Here is a 21,419-nt window from a genome sequence, read left to right on the forward strand (position 1 = left end):
CGGGGAGGGTGGTCACTGCTGGAGAGGTGTGTGTGTGTGTGTGTGCAAATGATGATGGATGATAGTGGGGGCAGTTTTGCAAATACTGTTTTTTTTTGTTCTGCGTTTCTTTCTTTCGGATTTCCAGCATCTATATAATAATAATAATAATAATCCTCGCATTTGATATAGCGCTTTTCACGTCGGGAGGACGTCCCAAAGCGCTTCACAGAACACATTGTAAAGTGAATTGACTGTATATTTGTGGGCGAACGCGGCGGCCAATTGCGCACAGCAATGTCCCACAAACAGTCGTAGATTGAAAATGACCAATTTATTATTGTTGTTTTTATCTGCAGTGTTTCGACTTTTTTGTTGTTGTTGCACAATTGCTGTACTTTCTGGTCCAAAGCAAAGCAAAGCAGTGCAGTGCAATGCATCGGATTGGATGCCGTTGCAGTCGTGGGCGGGCGCCCTTTGCTCACAAAACGGCTACAGGCGCCAGATGTAAATAAGGTGAAATATGCAGGGATGGGGCTGGAGGCTGGTGGTAAACCTGTCGGTTTTCGACGATGGTGGTTCAGAATTTCTCTGCTCATTCAGAATTCATCTGCATGCCCGAAGAGTTAAGGATCCTAACCAGGACTTGAGAATGGGTCCCAGTTCAAACAGGTGTAGGTGGATCTGTGGTTGTATCATTACTTGCAATCGTTTGCTGAAGAGAAATCTGAATGGAGGAGTCTCCCCAGTGTCAGGAGGGACTACCTAATATAAGGTACTACTGGCTTCTGATTGATTGGCAACCAATTAGGCCAACAAATGCAAGAAGATGTGAAGCAAGGGATGTGCTGTGTGTTTGGGAGTTGGTAGAGGAGGGTGCGCTTTGAACGGTCTGTAAAAGGCTTTGATAAACTAAAAGGCTTTATTATGCTTTTACCTTGCAATGAACATACTGGATTAAATCGTTGTGGATAGGTAGTATTACTTCAAGACTTAGATTCTATGCCCTACACTCCTTGGGTCTTCTCATTTCTTCCCCTCCCTCGTCTTAAATCTGTGTGCAAATTGGTTGCCTCGTGCACCAAGTACACAGATAATCCACTTCCCAGTAAATCCTATGAAGCGCTTCGAAACGTTCTCCCGATGTGAAAGGGTTATACGAAATGAAAGAATTAATATTAAATTACAAGCTTGGAGTCAACTAGCAAATTTGACTTCACAGGGTGTACTGAAAGTGTAGTGACTGTATTTCGTAGGCAGTGAGTTCAAAGTGCCAATGTGGGGCTTGAACCCACATACTTGCGAACTCAGAAGGGAGGGGTCTACTGAGCTAAGTCAGGCTGACGCACACTTTGAACACATATTGTCTGGGCTGATGCTCTGCATTGTTGGAGGTGCCATCATTCAGTTGAGATGTTCAACCAAGGTCCTGTCTGCCTTACGTTAAAGAAGTAACAAGATTTTGTTTTACCTTGGAACCATACTCTTATCAAGAACCAATGGATTGGGAGGTGAAAATTGCCTAAACAAAAATTAAGTAAGGAAGTGAAAAATGTTGCTAATTTCCACAATCACTTCATCACATCGATTTGCATAATTGAACCCAGAACAAAAGCTTCCGCCTGGTTCCTTTTAGTTCTTTTATTCTGCTTAAACAGTCTGACTACACAGAGAATGATGACGACTTTACAAAAAAGGGTGATTTGACTGCACCATCAAAAAGCAATTATTGTTTCAACGCACCCATTGATTACTGCCAAACTTCTGCACATTGTGAACCACCAACTGTGCACTTCCAGTGAGAAAGAGATTCTATGCTGTCTCTAATGGAAAACATTGTTTTAAGTCTTTTTATAGAAAATCTTAAACTTGTAAAAATTTCAGGAAATTCCTGTACAGTACTTTGACTTTCTCTTAATAAAAAAGCGATATATCAAATGCAAGTATAATAACTTCTGAAATAATTGTTAATTGAGACTGGAATGATGACATCTTCAAGAGAATCCTCTTCCTTGATAAGATAACAATACATATAACATATTAATTATCATTTTTTAAAAATCTTTGGTCAATTGGATGTCTTGACACATGTGCAAATCCATCACCATGCTTAGGAATATCCAAACTAAACTGAAAGTTCCATGAATCCCACCTGCACATGGAAATTCCTTGCCGTTGAGACCACTATCTCTCAAGCTTTCCCTTTGCTTATCCATGTAGGACCACCCTACCCATTAGGGCTTTGGCTTGCAGGATTAACAGGAGCTGAGCAGGAAGAATCCATGCACCTTGCACCCAGTGACTGGTCTGCCCTTCTGACTTGCCGATGAGCCAGCTTGGATGTGCTGTCATCAGCAGTGCCCTGGAGAATTGCGGACCCACCTGACTCAGGAACTGGCCTACTGGACCGCCACAGAGAGTGGGCTTGATTCCGACATTCTGTGTCACCTTGGAGCCAATTCAGCTCCAAGGACATCCCGCTTACCTCCCCTCCGGAAGATTGTCAGTGTATAATCAGAACTACTGCACAAATTGTGAGCGGACAGGGTGTTCAGCTGATATCCTGGATCCAGAGCCTCCATATCATTAGCATTTTATCAATGGATCAATCACTCTAGGTTGTTTGCCCCTTATTAGTTGTGTTCACAAGGAAATTATATTTACAGAATGTAACAATTGTGCAACAATTGTGAAAGATCAAAGTCTTCCAATAGTACAAAGCTGCTGGAAGAGTACAATGCTTGCAGAGAGCTCCCATGTACACAAATTAACTCAAGTAATTGAACATCAGGGTATTTATAGTTTTAATGGGTCAATTGTTAAAGATCTTCTATTTATGCACAGCAAACACTATATTTGTAATTCCCTGGAAACGTGACTTTGTTGGTAATATCCTTAGAGTGGCACGTCCAATTAATAACATTGACAGAAAGCTTCTGATTGAAGAGCTTCTGGCACATGGCTCCGCTTCGTAAGCAATAATACTTTTGGCACTGCTGTTGGAGGAGATGCCATGGGAACGGGGCCGTCACTGAAGCAGCTGATGTAGCTTCCAGCTATTTTCAAGTCAATGCACATAACCTGATTATCTCCAAATGGGATAAGAATAATAATCCTTACATTCGATAAAGCGCCTTATCACGTCGTCGAGCTTCACAGACAATACTGTAAAACAGGTCGACTGTGTACTTGGCCGCTCACATTTGGTCTCCGGGTCTCGCCCACAAAATTGCAGTCAATTCACAATTTACAATATAATTCTGCGAAGCTCCTTGGGACATCCTCCTGACCTGAAAGGCGCTATGCAAATGTGACTTATCGTGGTTGTCGTTCGCTATCGTCTCAATGACGTGATAAGGCGCTCTATCAAGTGCAAGGATGATTTACTATTATTATTATTATTATTATTGTCGCTCAGTGCATTGTGCGCGTGCGCGTGTGTGTAAAAACAAAACAAAACAAAAAAAAGCCTGAGGGTAACAGGACTTTGTAACCTCCCCCCACCCACCCTGCGTATTGTGCAACAACAACAACAACAACAACAAAAAAGCGCCCAATCGGGGCGTGAAACCCGCCCGATCAGGGGCGGCGGGGCGGCGGCGGGGGCGTGAAACCCGCCCAATCGGGGCGTGAAACCCGCCCGATGGGGGGGGGGCAGGGGGGGAGGATCGGGAGCGTGAAGCCCGCCCAATTGGGGCGTGAAACCCGCCCCGATCGGGCTACATTGGGCGGGCGGGCGGCGCGGGCTGACCCGCCCCCTTCCCCTCCCCCTTCGGCCTTCTCCATAGATACCGAGAGAGTTGGGAGCCGCGGGGCGGCCCGGGCGCCATTTTGAAACCGGTGGCTGCCTTCACCAGCGTTTGGGCCGGAGAGCGCGCGACTGACAGAGAGGGAGAGAGAGAGAGAGAGAGAGGGAGGGAGCAAGAAGAAAAAAAAGGAGGGATAAAGTGGCTTAAAAGCTTTAAAGAGTTGCAGGAGAAGAAGAGGGGGAGAGAAAGAGAGAGAGAGAGAAAGAGAAAGATAGCGGTTTTTTTTAAAAAAAAGTCTTTCAAAACGTCCCCCCTCCCCCCCCCAATCCCTGTCCCCTCACCGAAAAGGATGAGCAGCTCCAACAACAGGGCGTCCGGCCTCGACTCCAAGGACAACAACACCAAGAAGAAGAAGAAGACGTCGTCGTCGTCGTCGACCTCCTCCTCCTCCTCCTCCATTACCACCAGCACCACCACCACCACGAAGAAGATGATGGTGTTGGCGGGGTCGACGACGAAGGTGACCACCACCACCACCGTGGCCACCGCCACCTCGGGCTGCGCGCTGAACCGGCTGAAGAGCAGGAGGAACCCGGAGCCCCAGAAGGACGAGCTGCGGTTGACCACCGAGGAGGAGCTGCTCCAGAGGGACTTCATCACCCCGGTCAATGTCCTGGGCCTGCAGAGGGTCACCGAGAGTAAGCAACCGGCCTCCCCCCCCCCCCCCAACACCCCCAACCCTCTCTCTCTCCTCCCTCTCGGGTTTGGGGATGATGGGGGTGGGGGGGGGGGGGGGTGGAGAGGGGAAGACGTGGCTCTTTAGGTACTTGAGTCTGAGGCAGGATGGAGAGGGTTTTGGAAGGATGGAGACGAAAGGGGGGGGGGTGGGGGGAGAGGGGCGAGAGGAGAGGAAGGGGGAAAAGAGGGGCGAGAGGAAGGGGGAAAAGAGGGGGAGGAGGGAGAAGAGAAAGAGGGGAGGTGGGAGAGAGAAAGGGGGGAGGAGGGAGAGAGAAAGAGGGGAGGAAGAGAAGAGAGGAGGAGGGAGGGGAGAGAAAGAGGGGAGGAGGAGAGAGGAGGAGGGAGGGAGAGAGAAAGAGGGGAGGAGGGAGGGAGAGAGAAAGAGGGGAGGAGAAAAGAGGAGGAGGAGGGAGGGAGAAAGAGGGGAGGAGGAGAAGAGAGAGGAGGAGGGAGGGAGAGAGAAAGAGGGGAGGAGGAGAAAAGAGGAGGAGGGGAGGAGGAGAAGAGAGAGGAGGAGGGAAGGAGAGAGAAAGAGGGGAGAAGAGAGGAGGGAGAGAGAAAGAGGGGAGAAGAGGGAGGGGAAGAGAATAAGAATAATAATACTTGCATCTGATACAGCGCCTTACCACGTCTTCAAAGCGTCTGAAAGCGCTTCACAAGATATACTGTAAAGTGGATGGACTGTATTGTGTGGGTGAAACGCGGCTGCCAATTGAAGTGAGGAGAGAAGATGAAGAGGGGGAAGAGGAGAACAACAATAACAACTTGTGTGTGTGTGTGTGTGTAGCACCTTTCAGTGTCTCTCTCGGTACGCTTAACCGTGGCGGAGCCAGACCCTAAGGCAGGGGGAGGTCAGAGGTGACCGTAAACGCGGTCAAAGAGGGGGCAAGATCGGGTGAGGGAGTTCCAAAGATTATATCCCCATCCATCCCTTCCCCATCTCTTTCCCCACTAATACTTATGATGTTAAAGAGCTAAAGGCTTTCTCTCTCTCCTCTCACCCATTTCCATGCCAATTTTTGTTCTCTTTATTAACTTCCACTTTTAATGATATTCAGACCCAGAAGAAAGAAAGGGAAAGCACTTTGCTCAATTTATTCTGGGAGTCCTCGATTTAGACCATGACTGTGAAAGTAGTTGTTGATCAGAAAGGTTCAGCAGTGTCTTCAGTGGCTCCTCCCCCCCCCTCCCCCCCCCCCCCCCCCCCCCCCCCCCCCCCCCCCCCGTCCTTAAAAAGAATTGCTAAATCTCCAATTTTGGTAGATCCATCTTCTTGTACTTTGCTAAAAGTCCCACTGTGCATAAAATAACTTGTGGGAAATGGCTAGCGTGTGAAACGATAACCTTATCGCTTCAAGCTATTGATAAAACCAAGCCGTGTGGTCTTTGCAAGTCTATGTATTTGGAGGCCATTGCTTTGTGCTGTGGGCAGGAATGGAGATTAATGCTGTCCGAGCAAGACGTCAGCAAGCTAAATTGCTTGTAACCTTCCTTAATGGAAGTCTTAAAACATGTTGGTTAACCACATTTCCATTTGCATTGCTACATATATATATATAATGTATTATTAACTTGCACGGAGTAGTCTGAAATCTGCTTTGCAAACGGTGGGTGGTGGTTTAATAATAAAGGATCTTACCGTTGGGTGGATAGAATCTCTGTGTAGAAACAAAGCTCGCATTTATGAAGCTCGTTACTACTGCCACCCCATACACTTGAATAGATTAAAGGTCTAAAAGGCTATTGTTTATAGGGAATGATGAACACTACTGATATGCTATATTTGTGTGGGATAAAAACTTTTTCAACAAATGCCCTAATTTAACAAGTGCCTTGTTGAAGAGGATGCAATTTACTGTACTGTAGCTTGCTGCCACTTACTGTAGTTAGCACAAGCTTCAGGTAATTTGTAAAATCTGTGTGCCCTCTAAATGTTTAAGTATTTGTTTTTTTTCAAATCTATGTGAACCTTTATTTCTCTTGTTTCCACGACTATTCTAGTAGAAAGTTCTTGCTTGCCTCGCCAGGATCAAGCTTGTTTGTAGTGTCTCAAATGGCAACCCTGCAGACACGCCTTGTCTAGGTTTGCATCTGAAGGATGGCCAAGTGGGTGATGCTGCCAGTACTGAACAAACTGCACCCTAGCATGAATATCTTAAACCAAGGAAAGAAATGTTGTTAAACTGACAGTATCCCAAAGCTGAAGGGCACACCTTTTGTATTATTGCTAAATTTAGTTGGCGATTTCTGCTTGGTGTTCCCCTGGTGCTGAATAATCTAGATGAGCTCTTAGCTTGCTATTTTTATTCCTAAACTTGGAGTCTTGCTAACCTATGATGAGGAGCTATCTGGAGATAACTTTCTGTGTTAATCCTATGGTAATGGAGTATTTCACTGGTTGCCCTCTCCAGTATTAGCTCACTTTGGTTGGTTGGGGGTGGAGAGTGAGGCGCTAGCTCCCTAGATCCTAGCAATGCACAATGGAAAGACCAGTTATGAAGGATGGTTTGGATGGAATTTAAGCAATTGGCTCAAATAAAAACAAATTGTTGGGAATACTCAGCAGGTCAGGGAGCATCTATGGAGAGAGGGAAGTGAGTTAACATTTCAGGTCGATGATCTTTCGTCAGGAACTCTGTCTGTGCTAAAAACTGGGTCAACAACATGCGTGCTCAATGTCAGATTCAGCAGGGAGAAGCATTTTATCCCATCAGTCTAGGGTTAGGGTTAGAACCCCAGTCTGGACTAGGGAGTGGGAAGTCCAGAAGTGAAAGCGCAGCATGTTATCCACTGTAATAATACTAATCCTTGCATTTGATATAGCTCCTTATCACGTCTTCAAGACGTCTCAAAGCGCTTCACTCCAAAATGGAGTGACTGTGTATTTTGTGGGCAAAACATACTGTACCACCCATCGCACAAACAGATGTACAGTATAAGTACACGGCCACTTTTATAAGCAACTGTAAGCACTCTTGAATCACAAGTATACAAAGGCTTGCAGCAAATCATGATCACCACCGTGAAACTTGAGCGGTAGCATTCTAAACGATTGCATTGTAAACTTGCTTTTCACTTAGATATAATCAATGTTGATGATGACATTTGTATAGGGTTATGGTTGCACACCTTAGGTTAAGTTAAGTGATCAGTTCTGGGCAACTCTGCAATGTAACTTCATGGCAAACAAAGTACAATATTTTATAAACCAAAAAGAACACAAACTTTTTTTGCAAAATGTCTGTTTAAGAATATTTATATACAAATATAGCCTCATTTGTGTACTATTTTATGTTTTTCTTCAAAAAAAATTTAAGCTGAGGAATTTGACTTGCCCCTGTTCACTTTGTTTCGGGGAGTAATGCCTATCACCATATTCATTGTATTACGGTGGTCAGCCTGTCTCAGTTGGTAGCACTCTCACCTCTGAGTCAATCGATTGTGGGTTCAAACTGCATGTAGGCACATAGAACTTGCATAATCTAGTCTGATACTCCAATGTAGTGTTGGGGGTGTGCATTGTTAGACGTGCCGTTCTACGGATTAGATGTTAAATAAAGGTCCCGTCTGCCTGTTCAGGTGGTCGCTAACGATCCCATAGAGCTTTTTGAAAAATTGAAAGGGAGTTTCTCCTGATATCCTGGCCAACAATCCCCCAAATAATAATCAATAAAAGTAATTTACGTCCATGGCTGTTTGTGGACATTGCTGTGTGCAAATTGGCAGCAGAGCTTGACCTCCAAATACAGTCACTACACTTAACAGTAAATCCTACAAAGCACTTTGAGATACCTTCCTGACGTGAAAGGTGCTTTATTGAATGGATTTTTTATTTTCCTGCTATTGACTACTGGAGGAAGAGGTTCATTTGGAACATTGCTTACCACCTCTTTTAACGATCAGAGCAATTTGTGTTTCTCATAGGTTGGCATGAATGTGAATCAGCCTGGAATTCAAACGCTGCTCTCCCAGCTGAGTTCCTTCAGTTTATTAAATCAATTTGCTTTGTTTGTAAACAAGTGTTGCCCACAATAGGTTTGAAATGAATGTTGGACTGAAACCAATACATTTAACAATGTAACCAGTGACTGGAGAGTATGAGTGGTCCAATTGACAATTGGCACTGCATTTCACCCTGGAAAAAAACCCCCTAAAGTATTTTATAAACAGTATTTTTAGTGTTCAAGTAAATATTTAACCATTTCCCAATAACTTGCTTATGTGATTTACTGTGCTTTGCAGTTTAGCTGAGAATTGACTGAAAGTTATCGAAAGAGAATATTTTGTTTAAATTTGAGGCTGAGATTTAAACTTCTGTCCTGGCTTCAGAGTACCATTGTGCTACTTGAGCTGCCTTCATAGATCCACGTAGTAAATAACAACTTAATGAATCATCGCATTTGCAAACATTAATTCAGTGCTGAACTCTTGAAGGTTTTAAAAATGGAAATTTCCCTCAACCGTTGCATCACGGTGCATTAATAATAATAATAGATGTAGCATCAATGTGCAGAATTTAAAGCTGCTCACCTGAAGTATATAGAATTTTCAGACACATGAGAGCATTGGGCAACTGGTTAATTTGGATATTTTTTCTCCCTTCTATTTTTAATGGTTCTGCTTGTCTAATTGCCTCTGGGTGAAAATTTTTAAAAATATTATTGGTGAATATTCTTAAACATTCTCTGTAAATTAAATTGCTGTTATTGTAGAATGTAGAAGTTGTTCATATTGATTCGAAAGAACCATTGTGTGTTCAAGAACAAGTACTGTGTAAAGTGATTGTTTACTTAGAAACTGAGAGCGTTGATTCTAATCACAGCTTTATGAACCAATATTTTGATACTCGGGTTGCTCTGATCTTGTTCTTTAAAGCTTACCTTTTGTGAGTGATTGTAGCACATGGAAAGGTGCCGCTAATTTTTCAGGATGTTTTCATGAATGTTTGAAGTACCTGTTGGCGCCAAATACACATTTGTACCAGCCAGAACACATTGCACCATGATTACTATTGATCTGTCCCCAAATAAAGTAAACTTTAGCTTCAGGTTAGGCTTCTTGTCTGCCAAACTCATCCATTAAAGTGAAATTTAGCCTCGTGGGTTCCATTCTGTCGGCATATAAACTGGGAAAGAGAATGAACGGAAGCCTAATGTATTGCAGGTCCCAACTATGTAACTTGGCCCAACAATCTCCTTTGTGCAAATTAAAGCAGTGATTTTATTTAGACTAACGTAACACTGCTTTGTATTTTTTTTGATGTGAAGAAAGAAACTCCATTTCCCTTCCATATAAAGTGAATTGAAGGGCAGTAAGAGTGTTGCATGCTTCTTTGACAAACAGAAATCAGTGGTGCTACAATTAAATTGACTTCATGCACATGTATGTTTTTCAGGTCGTTAGTGTTTTCAAAAGCCACCTGCCACTTATAAGCCGAGAAAGGTTTTCTATAACAGTAAAAATTGTGTTTGAGCTCCTACAGTGAGCTGTTCTGAAAACACTTGGGTGCAAGTCTATCATAAAATATTTCATTTTAATGAGTAGAACTAAAATGAATGGTGCAGTTATATCTGGAAGAATATGTTGGGAACATCTTGAGGGTGATTATCCAGCAGTTGGCAAATGTACTGATTATGATGGGGTTGAGTGAGTCTGATTCTCTGCTGTTTCAGGCAATCCCATTACTTACCCAAAGCTGCCAAAGTTGGTAAATTTGCAAACGAGCTTAAAAATCTTCACTCCCGAATGATCTTTTAAAGAGGTTCTTTTTAATCGGTCTACATTGATTTCACTTTCAAGCTGTCCGCACCTCTTGAGAGGGTGAGGATACAGGCACTGTATAATATGACTCAGTGTTATTTCTGTTGGGTTCTTTATATCACATCATTGCATATAAATTGTGTTGTGTAAATGAGCTTTTCCTTTGGTTTTGGGCAAGAGCAAGAGAGAGAGCCAAATAGATATTAATTGTTTGGAGTTTTGATGCAGAAAATTCCTTTTTTGTTAACCCTGGTCTTAATTTTTAAGGTTTCTGCGAAATTTTAAAAGAAAACCTGTGAACAGTTGTTAAATATGCCTCCTGAGTGTAACTGAACTATGCTATTAGCCTATGTTGGCCAGCGTGATGGTAAGGGTGGATACAATTGGTTGATGCTTAGGGTAGGGGAAACCAGTCTGGAATTGCTGTTTACATCTAAGCAACATCTTTTAAGTATCCATGAATTGAAAACCACTGTCAGTTTCTGACTTCAGGCCTTGTGTGTTGCAGAACTGATGCACAATTGCCACACTCAGCTGATAAAAGTCAGGAATAGTTTTGTTGAATCTGCTAAATAAATGGTGTATATTTGTTCACAATATCATTGGACTGAACCTGCATAATAATGTTACCCGATGGAAAAATCAATTGAAGTACCCGCTACTTCTTTTTGTTATTACAGATAAGCCTGCTGTTGATTTTCTTTTGTTTGCAACCTGCTGTTGATTTTCTTTTCTTTACATAAAATGTTCCCAAGTATGCAAGGAGTGCGTACTGTTGTTTCCAGCTGCCTGAATTAGTTTTACACTTGACTATACTCCCTTTTCAGCAGAGTTTGTTGATGGGATTCCTAGCACTAACAGCAACTCTATAAAACACAGTAACTATCTACTGTGCTATATATTTTAAAAGATGGCTTCTAAGTTTTGTGTTAGAATATGAGGTCAGGTCAAATGTGGTTTTAGCTGGTTAAGTTCCAGCAGTATTCGAAAGTCCCAAAGCCTTGGCTCTCCTCTCGCCATCTTGCATCTAGTAATCTCTGGAATTAGGTAAACAGGATGCGTACCTCCAGGGAGAGAGTGCACATTCCATTCCAATGCACTGGAATTTCCATGTGTAGGTGGAATGAATAAAACTCTGTCTGGTTTGAATACTCTTTAAGCCTGGTAATGGGTTTCTGCATCTGTCAAACACCTGGCTGAGCCCCCCCCCCCCCAAATTGTAATTTTTCAGCTACCATTTTCTAGTCTCTGATAATTAATTAGTAACTTTAAAAAAAAAGAGCATTTATTGAACCTAATCTGAGGGTAGGACGAGAAAGTGAGCATGGCTCCAAAAAAAACAACGTGAGAAGAAAGTCAAGTGGAAATAACTGTTTTTGGAAACCTTACCTAGTTTGTAGCCTTCTATATCAAGACAGTTAATAATGATTCTTACGTTTGATATAGTGCCATCACCGGATTTATTGTGAAGTGAATTTATCTAATAGGTCAACATTGCAGCCAATTTGCACACCACAATGTCCCACAAACAGAATGACCAATTTTATCTGGGGGATTGTACGTAAGACACTGGGAGAAGTATCCTTGATACAAAATGATTTTTCTGATGTTTGTAATTCAATCAATTGTAGTTGTGCAATGTGGCTTCGTCTGAATTTTCATCGTGCACATAAATGTTTTTTTTAAGAAAAAGGGATTCTGTTTTGATACATTTGAAAATATTTTGCGTTTCACCCTCAAGTATACAGTCACTCCACTTTACAATATATTCTCGTCTCAACGACCCGATAAGGCGCTATATCAATTGCAAGTATTATTAGAACATACTTCTAATATACTCTTTCTTTCAGACTATTTGTGCAGACCTGAAGACAATGTTTTTGACATTGATTTTATAAGATTTAAGATTCGAGATATGGAAACGGGGACTGTTTTGTTCGAGATTGCCAAGCCATCATCCTCAGGTATGTAAAATATGAACAGGAAGAGTATACGCCTGAGAATCCAATTTGTGATTCTAAGGCAGATTCTTTAAATAAGGCACTAGGTCTAACTTTTTTCAAAGTGGAAATATCAGATTGTAATACCCATTTTACAATGTGTGCTCTCTCTTTCTCTCTGTCTGTCTCACATATGCGCACAAATTGAAGTTTTGTGATAGATTAGGAAATGTATCTAGGTAGTGGAACCGAGACATCTGATCTTATTTTGTCCTCAAATCCTATTCCTCATTTGAAAATCAGCAAGTATACATCACATGCACACCGCAAACTCTTTGTTCAGAATATGTGTAATAAATAATTCATTATCTGCCCAAGAGCCCTGATGTGCTACAAGCTAAAATTGTGTAATGATTTTGTGGACAGAAAGATAAGTTTCAATGCACTTTTATATTAATCACTACTTTGAACCCCCTATTGGCTCAGGTAATAAAACACCCAGCTTGAATGAAAATTTACTGTAAAGACGAAAGGTTTCAGGTTTGTTCTCTGTCCGTGCTGTTAGATAATCAGAGTGGGAGTAGGATGACAACAGTTTGCCTTAGTGCCTTGGGCTAGGATGGGGAAAATCAGCTACAATTCCTATGCCTGAGGGAATTCCTTCTGAAAAGTGCTCTTATGTGGATAATGGGCAAAGGCAAGATCAATGTTGTTTTGATAGTTTGCTGACAGTTTGCTTGAAATTCAGGAGCAAAGGTACCAGCACCTTGGGATGTCCTCCTGATGTGAAAGGTGCTACACAAATGTAATTTGTTGTTGTTGACACTTGGTGTTTGGGCTTGCACAAATGGCCATTTGGATTTTGAGGTCCTAATGAGGAAGAGAGAGAGAGAAGGATTGCTTGGGAAACCGACAATCCTCTGAGATTGCAAACAGTCTGTACTAAAGAAGAAAATCTGAGCAGTGGCAGTCAGTTGCAGGGCAGTAATTCAGCTGAACACCTCTGCTGACATTTTAAACCACAAGATCATGGCTGGTGCAATTTATGAACTTCAACTGACTCTGAAATTGGCAGAGGGTTTAATAATAATTAATGGGCTAGTCACACGGTAGGGAGTGTTATCAGACTGGTACCTGGAGAAGAGTGGTGCAAGCAGACACGATACATTTATGGCAACGCTGCTGGAGCAAGAGAGAGCAGTATTTACATAGTTAACCGGTCTCTGAATGAATGTTTGATTTTCAGGGTTAGTTAAGAATGGATGTTATTCCTGGCTTGTTGGGAAAAAAAGGCACTCACGGAGACTAGGAAAAGTTTTTTAAGTTGATTCTGTGGAACTGTAGTTTTGTTATAACCAGTAGTTGAAACGAGCTCCTTCAGAATGATCCTGCATTGCTCCTATTAAACTGAATAGTTTTGTAAAGCTGGACTTGTGTTGCAGATTTTGCGTCAATTTGATATGAAAATTCTGTCAAATTGTCACAAAATCTGTCGTATAACTGGTCTGTAATTGCAGGATTTGATGTGCCTTGTGAGAGTGTGAAATTGACACAAGAAAATAAAATGCATACTGTGTATTATGGAAACATTTACGCAGTTATGAAACTATCCAACCAAAGGCAAATTAACGTATTTGGTTCCAGAGAGGAGGAATGTATGATCTGGTTATCGAAACTTCAGTTGTATGCCTCAGTTTTGTTATGTTAATCAGGTAGTTGTCTTAAAATCTGTGGTTGAAAAATGTAAATGTTGCTGGAGGTCTTTTGGGAGTTTTCCTGGGACTGGTACCCACAGGCAGTGTTGTCAAACTAGTACCTGCCACAGAATGATGCAAGCTCACAGTGTAAACTTAAAACAAGCTTTCAGACAGAGTTAGCCACATGAACACTGCACTGTCTTGTTCAAGCAGAACTGCCTGTCTGAATTTATGTTGTCTGCTTCTACCACTCATTAAACAGTAACAACAATAACATTACATTTATAGAGCGGCTTTCACGTCGGGAGGACGTCCAAAGGCGTTGGACAGTCAGGGGTCAGGACCCGAGCGTGGGGGAGGGGTGGGGTGAGGGAAGGCAGAGAGGTGGGAGAGTGACCAAAGGCACGATTGAAGAGGAGGGTCTTGAGACTGGCCTTGATGGAGGCAAGGGAGGAAGCGAGGCGAAGGGACTGTGGGATGGAGTTCCAGAGCGTGGAGGCAGAGAGGCTGAAAGCCCGGCCACTGATGGTAGAGTGGGTCGGGCAGGAGACTTGGAGCAGGCCGGAACCCGCTGAACGGAGGGAGCGGGTCAGAGAGGTAGGAGGGGGCAAGGCCATAGATGGCCTTGAAAGTGAGGACGAGGATCTTGAATTCGATCCTCTGAGGGATGGGGAGCCAATGGAGTCGGGCGAGGGTGGGAGTGATGGGGTCAAGGAGCCTGGTGAGTGAGACACGAGCTGCAGAGTTGTGGATGATCTGCAGCTTGCGAAGGGAAGAGTTGGGAAGGCCGATAAGGAGGGAATTTCCATAATCAAGCCTTGATGTGACGAATGCGTGGGTGAGGATTTCAACAGCCTGAGGGGTGAAGCAGTGGCGGAGTCTGGCAATGTTGCGGAGGTGTTGGTAGGCAGTGCCAGTCATGGAATGGATGTGGGGGAGAAAGGACAGTTCAAGGTCAAGCACAACACCCAGTTCCTGACTGGCTTAGTGAGATTGAGTGTGCAGCCGTGAATGCTGATTACACCTCAGAGGTGCATTGTTAAGGTGTTTGAAAGTTGCTTTAGTATGTTAGTTATTCACATGCCTTTGGATTTTTTTAGAAGTTGAAATCTTATCCAACAGTACCTTGCATTTATATAGCACCCTTCATGCGGGGGAGCACATAAAAGTCGCAGAGCTTGATTCTGAACCAGTTAGAGAGGGAAGGTGACCCTAGGCATGGAGGAAGAGAAAGATCTTCAGGTATCATCTGAAGATGGACAAGGAGGGGTAAGGCGGAGGAATAGAGGCCGAGAGTTCCAGAGTCTTGGGACTCCACAGGCTCTCGATATATACAATAAAGCAGAATGAAAGTGTGCGAGCAAAATAATATCTTAAAACTGCTGACCATTATCCTGGTTTAAATGTGAAGGAATGGGCAGTACTTCTGAATGAGGCAGTACTTCCGCACTGAGTTAAGGAAAAACTTCTTCACTGAGAGGGTAGTGAATTTATGGAATTCTTTACCCCAAAGGGCTGTAGATGCTCAGTCCTTGAACATATTCAAGACTGAGATTGATAGATTTCTTGTAGATAAAGGGATTAAGAGATATGGGAATAAGGCCGGTAGGTGGAGTTAGAATTGATCAGCCATGATCTTATTGAATGGTGGGGCAGGCTAGAGGGGCCGAATGGCCTACTCCTGCTCCTAATTCTTATGTTCTTATGCTACAATGTGGTTGTAGTGCATGTTAAATTCCTGTTTCTGAAGCCTGCGTTTCCACCTTTGTAATGTTTCAGAAACTGAAGAGCAGGACGAGGAGGAGAATGGAGAGGTGGATTCCAGTGCTGGGCGTTTTGTTCGTTATCAGTTCACTCCTGCCTTTTTGAAGCTAAGAACAGTCGGTGCAACGTGAGTTTTATATTTTTTGCAAAAACGGTATTTGTAAAAATTCATTGTGTATTGTATGCAACATTGCTGAAATACTCAACTCGAGAAGGTAAGTGCCCCCATACCCACCAAAAAAATGTGTAAAGAAATCTAGTGGCAGTGATTTGACTGGCCATAATTTTGAACAACAAAACACAATTTCTACGGTTGATTAGAAGCAGTTGAAGTCTTCCTACTTGCAAGATCTGAGCAAAGCAATCTTGTGATTATACTCGGATAATGTGAATTTGTGTGTTTTGTTTCTATAAAATAATTAGTGGGATTTATTTTTTTCCAGAAACATGCACACACGCCCTTTCCTGGTATATTCTTCAAAACCTTGCAAACTTGCCAAAACTAATCGCGTCTCCTGTTTCTTTTTTTAAAAAAAACAATCGTATTCTGACACAATAATGGTTCTGGTGCGTGAAAGTATCTTGAACGGAAGTTGTCTTGAACGGAACCTGTTCTGACTATATCTTTCTCGTGCTGACACTTTTATTGAATCATAGACGAGTGTAGAGCATCTTGTGCTTTACCGAATGTTCTTTCATTTGCCATACGTACAAAAATAATCGTCACATACCACTTTATTTCAGAGAACTTTCTTTTGTTTAAAATTTAAGTGAGTCTGTTTATTTTCAGTCGTCTTGCTCCCCCATTGGCATGCGCTCTCTAATCATCGTTTGGTCTCCTCTTGCCTGGGTTCCAGTTCCATGGGCACTGGCTGCCCTCTGGTAACCCTCTGGTCTAAATAGCCGTTGTTCAGACATGAGCCTTGGCAGTCAGTGTCAGCAGGTCACTCGACGCGAGAGGATGTCACAGCTGAGCCTGACATCTGCCCACCTGGCTGTCAAACACATGAACAACAACCACTAGAGGGTGCAGGAATCCTAGCTGTTTTCCATAATTCTGGAAAAGCCAAATACAATTTATCCTCCCCAGGCAACCTTGACTGAGACTAGCGAGGACTGAGATTCTAGCCATCAAGCTGACTTGAGAGCAGTTGGCATACACCTAGTTATGAAGTGTATAAATGTTTTTGTTTCCAATTTGGCATGAAACTTGAATAATTAAAGTAGCAGAGGTTGAGTCTCAAATATTTCTGGTGGATGGAAAGTAGCGGTAATGTTTATTCGTTACTCCTATAAATGTAACCTCCCGGAAACCTTTTTTTTAAATCAAAATACATTCACTCTTCTGAAGCAGCCTACTATCTTTTTCTTTTACCGCATTGAATACGTCCTCCTTTTTCCACAGGGTAGAATTTACAGTGGGAGAAAAGCCTATAAATAACTTCCGGATGATTGAACGACATTACTTCAGAGAACAGTTGCTGAAAAGCTTCGATTTTGACTTTGGATTTTGTATTCCGAACAGCAAGAACACATGTGAACATATATACGAATTCCCTCAGCTTTCAGAAGATACTAGTATGTACTTCCAGCTTTTGTATTCTGGAACGCTGCAGTTTGTACAGTTGCATTTACCAGTCTTTGAATTTTAAGAATGGATCTTTCTTTAGAGAATGCATGGGATTTTTATCATACTCCAGGGTATTCATTCCTGTTGCTAGAAGCAGGAACATTTGGGTGTTCAAAATTGAACGGCGCAATAAATTGAGCCAGATTTTTAACTAAACTTTATCAACAACTAACCTTCAAGTATCATTCCTTCAGCAGACCTTCCTTACATTGTGCTTGCTACCCATAGGTCCTGTCTTTAAAAGGTCATGTTGCCCCAGCAATAATAATAATAATCCTTGCATTAGGTACAGCGTCTTTCATGTGGGGAGGACATCCCAAAGTGCTTCACAGGATATATTATAAAGTTCAGTGACCGTTTGTTTTGTGGACGAGGTGAGGATAGGGTAAACATTTCCAAATGGTACAGGACTTCATGATCTGTTTTTTTTAGAAATTTGGAAAATGACTGCATTTGTTGTACCTTAAACTTTGTACCAGTTGTGAAATGTTAGTAGATATTGCAACAGTTTACCATGGGAATCTCTTAGTTCATCTACTAACGGGTCATCTCTGGGGAAGGAACAGAGTGCAACACCTTTAGAGAACTGTCCTTTTTAACAATGTTTGTGCCATCCTGTACTACGTCTTGAATTCTACTATTGGGTGGAGTCCTGTAGCTTCGTGGTTAGAGCATTTGCCTCACAAGCGAGAGACCTGGGTTTGATTCCTGGACAGGGCGAAACGTTGGGCAAGTTTCCTACTTCACTCACTTCCGTTTACCAAGCAGTAAGTAGGAACCCAGTTGTTAGTCGTTTGGTGGATTGCTTTTCCAGGGGTAATAATCCCTTCAAAATAAATAAATAAATAAATAAATTGGTCACTCAATCCATGACTGTTTGTGGTACACTTCTGTGCGCAGTTGGCTGGCGTGTTTCACCCACAAAATATATAGTCAATTCGCTTTACAGTTTATTCTGTGAAGCGCTTTGAGACTTCTCGAAGTCGTGATAAGGCCGTATATCAAATGCAAGGATTATTATTGCTTTATTCTCATTTACACCAATTCTCTTCTGGTATCAACAGAAATTATATATCGACGTTAAGGAATTAATTTATTTTCCCCAAGCTTGTTTCAGCTCCACCGTAACCTATATCACTGCTTTGTAACAGGAGGGAGTAAGAGAACTTTGTGGCCAACTTGTACTTTACTATCTCAACACCAACAAGTGGCACGTAACTAACTTTGTTTATTAAGTGGGACTCTGCCAAAGAACAGTTCTTTTCTTGTTAGGGATCATGATGGTCTGACTGAGAGAATGAACAGAGAGGGCTTGTTTCAAATTAAAATAATTAATGATTTATCCTAATTCAAAACGTTGGTTTCAAATTATAATACCCTGTATTTTTCTCTTGTTTTTTCGTTCAGTCACCGAGATGGTGGAGACTCCGTACGACACACGATCAGATAGTTTTTACTTTGTGGACAACAAGCTGATCATGCACAACAAGGCGGATTATGCATACAATGGAGGACAGTAACGCAACTGTGTTGTGACGTGTATATTCCCAACCATCAGCACTGTCACTTGTCTAAGCCTGCTGTTAACGAGGAGAAGAGTAGCCACCTGACTGTGAATTCATTGTTTTTTTTATCACTTCAGTGCATTCTGCATTCGATTCCAAGTACCAGTGACCGAGACAATTGGGTGGGGGAAGGGGGGCGGGCAGGGGCTCAATTCGACTCGTGTATTTCATTCGCATACTGAATGTAACCATTAATTATACCCAAGACGAATGCGTAGCTGTGATGAAAGATTAATTAGAAATGGGACCTAAGTTTCCATGTACAGGAAGATTCACATGGCTGTGGATGAATGTGGCCTTGCACTATGTTCTCTATTCTAATATGTGAGGGTGGCACAGGTGGTTATTGATTAGAGGACCAAATTATTCAACGTTCTAAAGACTTCCTTTCAACAAAAAAGGGCGCAAAGTTCACATTTTTGTTACAGTAGACTTCAGTTTACTCGGTGACCATACTGAAGTGCTTAAAATCTGCTCTTTCAGCAGAATGAAGAAATGGATCTGAATCCCAAGACTTGAACTTGGTGGGGGGGGGGAAAGAAAAAAAAAATGCTTCTTGACTGTTACACTTGTATGCTGATTAACAGCTTTACTAGGTCAGCCCAGTGGAGGCGATGTAAGGTGTTTTTATTTAAACGGTTTAAAAAATATTGTTGGGGGGGGCGGGGGGGAAAAACACAGGTCTGTTTTTGTACTTCAGTCTCAGGCTTCACACTGACCAGCTGAATGCTTCATTTTGAACAGGATCCTGTAGTAACCAGGTGCGTTTTTTCATGGTACAAATCTGAAGCTGCACAGGACAAATTACCCCATAGAATTTATGGAAGAACTTAGTTTTGGCATACTTTTAACGGTTAGAGTCTAACCCATTGTGTAGAAAGTTCCATTATATTGAGAGCTTGTTCTTGCCTTGCTACTGATCTTGACCTGCAAATAAACTGCAATACTTCTGAGTTGTCATTTAAATGTAGATGTCTAAACTAAAAAAAACTTAGAATTTATTTCGCATCACAACCCCCTTAGGAAGTAGTATTTATTAACTCTTTGTTTGTACTTTACCTGACAAAATCCTTCTGTTTAATCACAAGAGATGATGCAGCAGTGTTTACAAGCCAGAAGCTTAACATAAGGGGACACACAACACTCCTGCCAGGAAATTGGTCTGAGATTGCAAAAGCTGACATTGTATTTTTGGTCTGCAATTTGAATGTGATTGACACTGTGTGACATTGACATGATTGAATGTATTTGCCAATGTCATAAACTGATTAGGTTTTTGTTTCTGGTAGGAAATGTACTGCTTTCCTTCTGTTAAACATACCATTAGGTCAAACATGTAATTCTGGGTTTCTCTGGCTCTTCCTGCTTCACCTGGGGAAAAAATGCAAAGCATTTAATTAACGCACCCTTGTATGATTATCTCCCTATCATATCTGGTGTTCACTTATGCCTAAAACTTAACATTGCAAGCGTTGAACATTTCTTTTCTCTGCAGTGTCAGCATAGATTGCTCTCCATTGCTCTTAAGAGCTTAACTTGGCTTGGCGAGCTTGTTATGGGTTTTAACAGACTGGTGATTAGACTTTTGCAGCGTTTGTGCTTTTGAGAAGAGGATTGCACATTGAAACACCAATCACTAAATATTTAAGATCCACAAGCATGTTGCACTGATGGTATTCCTAAACACTGGGTTGATAGCAGAATCTGCCTTGTAAAGCAATTCATTAATCAATCAATCAAAAGCCACTGCTTTGGGTCGAGTATAAAGCCAGAGTCTGATGATGTGAACTGCCTTTTTATATTGCAAATTACCTACATTAGTTCCAGGTCAAAGATGACTTGTTGGATTAGTATTCTTAGAGTATATGATTTGGTACTTAGCAAACTTTTTTTAAAAAATAAAATCTTGGAGCATATTGATGAAGCAATTCTATATTAATGCTTGTTCCTGGATCTCATTCATTCTCCAAAAGACTGACTTTTTTTTAAGTGCACTTTTACAATAGGTGTTTTTTTCAATAAATAACTGAAAGATTAATAGGTGGATAGAAGTTAATTTTTTTTTAGGAATATCGTTTGAATGGAGCAATTGGACACTGAATTCATTGAGTTTCTCTGTTTGAATGTTTAAGCTGATGGTCAATAACTAGTGAGTGACCTTAACATCAGCTGTATTTCTCTCCCAGTTTCAGACCCTATTGCCCCCAATAATGGAATCCTGCAGCTCAGCGGTTAGAGCACTTGCCTCGTAAGCAAGAGACCTGGGTTTGATACCTGACAGTGTGAAACGTTGAGCAAGTTTCCTTACTCCACAGGCCTGTTCACCGAGCAGTAAGTAGGAACCCGGTCGTTAGTTGATTAGCGGATCGCTTTTCTGTGGGTAATAATTCCTTTTTTGAAAATAAAGTAATAAATTGGTCACTCAATCCACCACTGTTTGTTGGACACTGCTGTGTGCAATTGGCTGCCGAGTTTCGCCCGCAAAATATCAGTCAATTCCCTTTACGGTATATTCTAATACGCTGTTTTGAGACGTCTTGAAGACGTGATAAGGTGCTATGTCAAATGCAATGATTATATTACCCAAATTACCTCCA

General features: G+C 42.0%; 1 protein-coding gene across 1 annotated transcript; it reads left to right on the forward strand.

Moving 5' to 3' along the window:
* The first annotated feature begins 4,020 nt into the window (after positions 1-4,020).
* unc119.1 (unc-119 homolog 1) lies at positions 4,021-20,780 on the forward strand. Its single transcript, XM_042337621.1, has 5 exons — positions 4,021-4,426; positions 12,077-12,190; positions 15,643-15,754; positions 17,033-17,205; positions 18,665-20,780. Exons 1-5 carry the CDS (start codon positions 4,078-4,080, stop codon positions 18,775-18,777), a joined length of 861 nt encoding a protein of 286 aa, XP_042193555.1. The 5' UTR covers positions 4,021-4,077; the 3' UTR covers positions 18,778-20,780.
* The last annotated feature ends 639 nt before the right edge of the window (positions 20,781-21,419 follow it).

Source organism: Callorhinchus milii, unplaced genomic scaffold (genome assembly GCF_018977255.1).
Source record: "Callorhinchus milii isolate IMCB2004 unplaced genomic scaffold, IMCB_Cmil_1.0 Scaffold8, whole genome shotgun sequence".
NCBI lineage: Eukaryota > Metazoa > Chordata > Chondrichthyes > Chimaeriformes > Callorhinchidae > Callorhinchus > Callorhinchus milii.